Source organism: Trichosurus vulpecula, chromosome 4 (genome assembly GCF_011100635.1).
Source record: "Trichosurus vulpecula isolate mTriVul1 chromosome 4, mTriVul1.pri, whole genome shotgun sequence".
Classification (NCBI taxonomy): domain Eukaryota; kingdom Metazoa; phylum Chordata; class Mammalia; order Diprotodontia; family Phalangeridae; genus Trichosurus; species Trichosurus vulpecula.
This window is the reverse complement of record NC_050576.1, coordinates 70,219,234-70,225,743: the sequence shown is the minus strand read 5'-3', so window position 1 is coordinate 70,225,743 and position 6,510 is coordinate 70,219,234. Positions and strand designations below refer to the sequence as shown.

The 6,510-nt window shown below is 44.6% G+C and overlaps 1 protein-coding gene across 5 annotated transcripts in view; it reads left to right on the top strand.

The window, feature by feature from the left end:
- The first annotated feature begins 236 nt into the window (after positions 1-236).
- The window catches only part of COP1 (COP1 E3 ubiquitin ligase), a 267,564-nt gene continuing 261,290 nt past the window's right edge, over positions 237-6,510 (top strand). For 2 of the 5 annotated variants that reach the window (XM_036757417.1, XM_036757413.1), the window contains exon 1: positions 238-735. In XM_036757417.1, coding sequence (XP_036613312.1) covers positions 308-735 — 428 coding nt within the window. In that variant the 5' untranslated portion in view covers positions 238-307. Of the gene's footprint in view, positions 736-6,510 lie in introns of all 5 variants that reach the window. The other 3 variants (XM_036757414.1, XM_036757416.1, XM_036757415.1) reach the window with 3 other exon arrangements.

Here is a 6,510-nt window from a genome sequence, read left to right as displayed (position 1 = left end):
TCGGGGTTGGCTGTCGCAGGACTCGGGGTGGTAGCTGCGGCCTCGAGAGCGCATTTTTTCCCCCTCCCTCCCCCTCCCGGTGTTTTAGTTCCCCGGCTTCCTCCCGCCGGCTGCCGTTTGTGTGTTTGGTTTTTTTTTGAAACAACTTTATTGTTCCCTCCCGGGCGGCAGCCCCCGCCCCCTGCGCTGTGCGCGTCCTCAGGATGCACTGAGGCTGCGGGGAGGCGGCGGCGGCGGGTCCCGGTCCCCGGTCCCCGGTCCCTCGCCCTCTCCTCCGAGTGCCCAGCCCGGGGAGGGGGGAGTCACGATGTCCGGCAGCCGCCAGGCTGGTCCCGGCGCCGCTGGGGCAGGGCCCGGCTCCTCCGCGGCCTCCTCAGTCACTTCCGCCTCGTCGTCGTCGTCCTCGTCGTCGCCGTCGCCCCCGTCCCTAACGGCGGTGGTGGCCGCGGCGGGGTCCAGCGGGGCCGCCGGCTCGGGGGGCCTCGGGGCCACCGTGCGGCCTCTGCTGGTGGCGGCCGCCGTGTCGGGCTCGGGCGGCGGAGGAGGCGGGGGCGGGGGCGGCGGGGCACTAGCCGCGGGCCTCTCCCGGCTCGGGGGCTCGACCAGGCCCGGGAGTGCAGTCAACGGAGGCGGCGGGGGCAGCTCGGGCAGCGGCAGCAGGAAGCGGCCTCTGCTCACCCCGCTCTGCAATGGGCTCATCAACTCGTACGAGGACAAAAGCAACGACTTTGTCTGGTGGGTGGAGAAGCATCCCTCCTCCCCACCCCTCCATCCCCCTCCCCACCCCTCCATCCCCCTCCCCTTCTCCTGCTGGGTGGGAGGTCTCCGATGGGAGCTGGTGATGAAGGGCGAGGGCAGCGGGTGGGTGTCCGGGGGAGCTTATAGGAGGCAGTCCTGGTGGATGGGGGGTTATGCCGAGCGGGAGATTGAGGAGGGGGGGGGTGAGGGTGGGGTGGGGTGGGATGCAGGTTAGGAATTAAGAGGAAGGAGCTAGGAAGTCAGAGCTCTAAGTTCAGCAAGTACTAGGGGAAGCAGCTCCAATGGAATTGAATGTGTAGGAGAGCATCTTTTGTGGAGTTGTTGAGAGGGAGGATGGAGGCCCTTGGGCTGGCAAATAAATTCCTTGGGCATAGTCAAGTTTATCTAGGGGATAGTGAATAGAGAGAATGCATTGGGATTGCTATAAGTGAAAGGGATATTGAGTGCCATTAGACTGAACTTTCTGAAAGTAGGCTGTTTTTTTTTTTTTTTTTTTTTTTTGCTGTTATTTGTATCCCTAGTGCTTAACAACAGTGCCCGGAACATCAGCGATGCTTAATAAATGGTAGTTGTCTGACTGATTATCTGCAAAAGCGCTAAGCATTGTTTGAAATATACACAAATGTACTCATATATCACTACTCACTGTTAGCTCATGTTCACCATCTGTGCCAGTGAAACTATTAGTGTATTTGAAGTTAATGAGAAAAACTATCTTTTAATGTCTTAGGCAGATTTCAGTGTACCACATATATTGTACATTGTGTTAAAGACAATTTGTAGCACCTTAAGGTTTATCATGTGTTTATTAAGCATCTATTATATGTCAGGATCTGTGCCAAGCATTAGAAGTGAAGTATAATATAGAACTGAAAAACTATTCCTGTCCTCATCGAGCTTATGTTCTAATGGGGAGGATGTGCATGTGCCCATATGCAAGTATGTACAAAACAAACTGCAAGTACTTTTTGTAGGGAGGTAAGTAGGTGCTAGGGAGAATCAGGAAAGGCATGTAGAAAATGATACTAAGTTGAGTCTTAAAAGCTTCCAGGTGTTTCAAGAGATGGCAGTAAGGAGGGAGTGCATTGCAAGCACTGGGGACAGCTTTCAGAGGCTCAGATGGAAGGTGGAGCATCACCATATGTGAAGAGCGGCATAATAGGCCAGCATGAGTTCTTAAAGAAGAGTAAATGTGTGAGAAGACAGGGAAGGTAGGAAGGATCACACCGGAATCTTTTGAATGAGGTGTAGTGTAGGGAGTAGTAGCATCATTTTGCACAGGAGGGAACTGCAGCTCAGATGGGTGAAATGATCACCCAATGTCAAATAGCCAGTAAGCAAGAGAATTGTTATATGCATCCAGCTTCTCACTCCAGTCCAGGTGGCTTGAGGCAGCTGTTTGCACAGGGGGTAGAGGGATGGGCCTAGATTTAGGAAGCCCTGAGTTCAAATCTATCCCCAGACACTAGCTGTGTGACCCCAGGCAAGTCACTTAAACGAGTTTGTCTCAGTTTCCTCAGTTGTAAAATGGGGATAATAATAGCACCTACCTCTCAGGTACCTCCCTCCATCCTGTCTGGATTGTTGTGAGGATCAAATGAGATAATATTTATAAAAAGTAGTTAGGACAGTGATGGGCACATAGTAGGTTCTTTATAGGTTCTTATCCCTTTCCCCTTCTCCACTGTATATAGGTTACCAGAGTTTGAATGATTGTGATTCAAATTATCTGTAGCAATTAGTAGCCACATATATATATATATATTTTTTTTTTGACATGGAGAAGTTGGGTTCCACCCCAAAGAGGTGATTGTTACATTAGGAACAGTTTGGAATTTGGGATTATCTTCAGTGGCTGTAGGTTTGATAGAATGATAACTAAAGTTGTCTAGATTGATAACTAGTGGAATTTGGAAGTTGATATTAGTGACTTAACTTTGTATAATCACATATATAAGAATGATCCTTCTACTGATGCAGATTGCAGTCATTTATATCTTAGTAGACCACCTTAATGAGTTGCTGTACCTGACAATAATAATAACCAGCCTTCTGGGCCTTCCGGGGATGAGCCTCCTGATTTTGATGGGCTGTATTTTTGTCTCCAGATGTGTAGTTGAAGCATTCACAATTTTGTAGGACCTGCCAAAGCTTGTTCTTCATTAGCCTAACCTTCAAAAACCCAGGATCATCTCCATACTGTGAAAAGTAAGACAGGAAGAAACAAATGAGGGAGCTGAAATTCAGACAGGCAAGGTTATGTGGCCAGTGTCACATGACTAGTTAGCTTTGGAGGTGAGACTTGACTGTCTTTCCTTCAACATTTATTAAGCACCTTTTGTGTGCCAGATACTGTAGGCCTTTGGTAATACAAAGTAAAACAGTGAAACAACATTCAGAGGACTAAAGGCTTGGAGAGAGTGATACAAAGTTTTAAGTATGATACTGTCTCTGTCCTTATGAAAGTTACAACCCAATCCTGCAAGCATTTATTAAGTGTCTTTTCTGTGCTTGGGATACAAAGATAAAAGGAACAATGAGATGAGACAGACGCAGCAGCTTTTGACATTATTGATCAGGCTTTCCTCCTTAATACTCTCTTTTCTCTAGGTTTTCAAGACTCCCCTCTCTCCTGGTTCTTCTCCTCTCTGACCACTGAGCCTCCTTTGTTGGATCCTCCTCCAGATCATGCCCTCTAACTCTAGGTGTCCCTTAGGGTGCTCTCCTGGGACCTCTTCTTTTCTTCCTCTGTACTATTTCACTTGGTGATTTCACTAGTTTCTATGGATTTAATTACCACCTCTGTGCTGATGATTCTGCCATTTACTTATCCTGCCCCGACATTTCTACTGACCTCCAGTCTCAAATCTCCAGATGCCTTTCAGACATCTTGAACTCAATGTCTGGTAAACACTTTAAATTCAATCTGTCTAAAACAGAACTCATTATCTTATCTCCCCCCCTACCCCCCTTTTGCCCTCTGCAATATCATATCTGTTGCCAGGACATGTTGATTTCACCTTTGCTACATCTCTTGAATATACCCACTTCTCTTCTTTGATATTGCCACCATTCTAGTCACCTAATCACCTTATGCTTGGATCATTTCAGTAGCCTACTGATGGGTCTGCCTGCCTCCGGTCTCTCCCTACTTCAGTGCATCTTCCATTCAATCACTGAAGTGATTTTCCTAAAGCTCAAGTCCAACCATATCACCCCACTATTCAGCAAATTCCACTGGCTCCCTGGTTTCCTTCAGGATCAAATACAAAATGCTCTGTTTGGCATTCAAAGCCTTTCATAACCTAGCCTCCTCCTACCTTTCCTATTTTCTAACATTTTACACCCCGTTGTGTACTCTTTGATCCGGTGACACTGGCCTCCTGGCTTTCCATCTCTGGGCTCTGGACATTCTCTCTGGATATCCCCCATGCCTGGAATACTTTCCCTCTTCCACCCTGATCTTTAAGTCCTAAATAAAATTCATCTTTAATTGGAAATCTTCCCTATCCCTTCTTACTTCTAGTGCTTTCCCCTTGGTTAAGTATTTCTTATTTATCCTGTATATAGCTTGCTTTGTATATATTTGTTTGCATGTTGTTTCCTCCATTATATTGTAAGCTCCTTGAAAAGAATTGTCTTTTGCTTCTTTTTGTATCCCCAGTGCTTAGCACAATAATAGGGGCTTAATAAGAGTTTATTGATTGAAGTACATTACAGAGTTGAAAATCAAAGTCATGTCATGTCTGACATGGCTATTAAAGTTCGGGGAAGGAGAGGGAATCAGGGAAAGCTTGCTGCAAGTCTCTTAACTTATTGAATCATAGGATTAGAGCAAAAAGGGACCCCACAGATAATTACAATAATGATAGCTGACATTTATATATTACTTTAAAGTTTGCCAATTGCTTTACATACATTATCATTTGAGCCTTCTCTTAATTTATGAAGTAGGTACTGCAGGTAATATTATTTCCATTTTATAGATGAAAAACCTGAGTGTCAGAGAAGGTGATTTGGTCATTGTCACAGGGCTAGTAATTGGAACCCAGGTATTCTTTACTCCAAGTCTAGCATTGTCTCCATGATGTCATTCTGTCTTACAGATCCTCTAATATAATTCCTTCATTATACAGTTAGGAAAATTGTGGCCCAATGAGACTTAATTATTACTGTAAGATACAGTTAGAAGCAGGATCCAGATTTGAACTTTGGTCTTTAAATTCATTACTTTTCCCCCTACAATAGGCTGCTTTCAGAATGAAGTCATTTTTCCCTGCCAAGGACTTGAACCCTGGTTGCCTTGAGATCATACCATATGATCAGTTAGTTGAAAAAATTAATGATATTTTGCCTGGTGAAAAGAATACAGTGGAGACATGATTGCTCTGTAGGTATTGGGAGGGATGTGGAAGTAGAGAGGTTAACCTTAGTAAGGCATAAGCCAGCTGAGTGATATGAGATGAGGAAGAGGAAACTCATGAATGGCTTCAATTTTTTGGGTAAAATATGTTTCTCAGCTGAGAGGGTGGGGGAAATGTGAGCCATGGGAAGTTTGAGGGGGGATGAAAAGGTTTGGGAGAGAGTAGGGTAGTGAGTTCAAATTGAAGATAATACTTATAGGCCTGGGATGGATGGATGGATGGATGGACTAAGCATTTATTAAGCACCTACTCTGTGTCATACTGTGCTAAACATTTTAGAAATATCTCATTTGATCTCACAACAACTCTGAGATAGATATTATTATTATCTCTGTTTTACAAATGAGGAAACTGAGGCAGATAGAGGTTGACTTGCTTAGGGTCACACAGCTGGTAAATGTCTAAAGCCAAATTTGAACTTAGGTTTTATTGATCCCAGTCCCAGCAATCTATCCATCATATCATCTCACTGCCTCCAGGTGTCTAGGGACAGTATGCTCCTGAGGGCTCTATTCAGGAATTTTATGGATTGGAAAATATTACTGGTTTTGGCTATTGGAATAAAGGTAGTTTCTGCTCATAATTTCATTCATTTCTATTGTATCAACTTTCCCTGATGTGTGAAACCACCTTGAGCCTTGAGTGAATTGATATTTTCACTGTACCCTTTTTAAAGGTTGCAGTGCTCTCCTCTTGAATACTAGATAAGTTTTGGATGATGTTAAACAGGATTTGATTAAGTGACAGATGTGTTAGCACTCACAGGGCAGAGAGAAAATGCTATCTAAAGCTGAAGGGAATGTGTACAACACTACTGTATTCCAAAATTGAGACAAACATTTAAAATAGTAAAATAGTAGAGGGCCTGCTTCTGACATGATACCTTCAATAGAAGAAATTACTGTGTGAGCTGGGAGAGGAGGGAGGAGAGGTCTTTACCAACTTTGGGGATCAATGAAGGATTCCTGGGAGGTAGCATTTGAGGTCAACTTAGAGAAATGGATAGTAGTGATTACAACACAGGAAGAGGTATACACACACACACACACACGTATGTATAGTAAATAATGAGCAGAGACATGAGTGCTGCATATTAGGACACCTCAACATACATATTGATACTCTTGCAAACACTCTAACCTCCAAGTTCCTCAGCTTATTTCCCGCAACCTACTCTTCCACCCCAACTCAGCTACACACAGAAATGATCATCACACACAAATGTACCTCTTCCATATTCTGAAACTGAAATCCTCTTATCTGATCACAATTTATTGTCATTCATTTCCCCCTCTGCCTTGCAACCCTAAATATCCTCATCATGTCT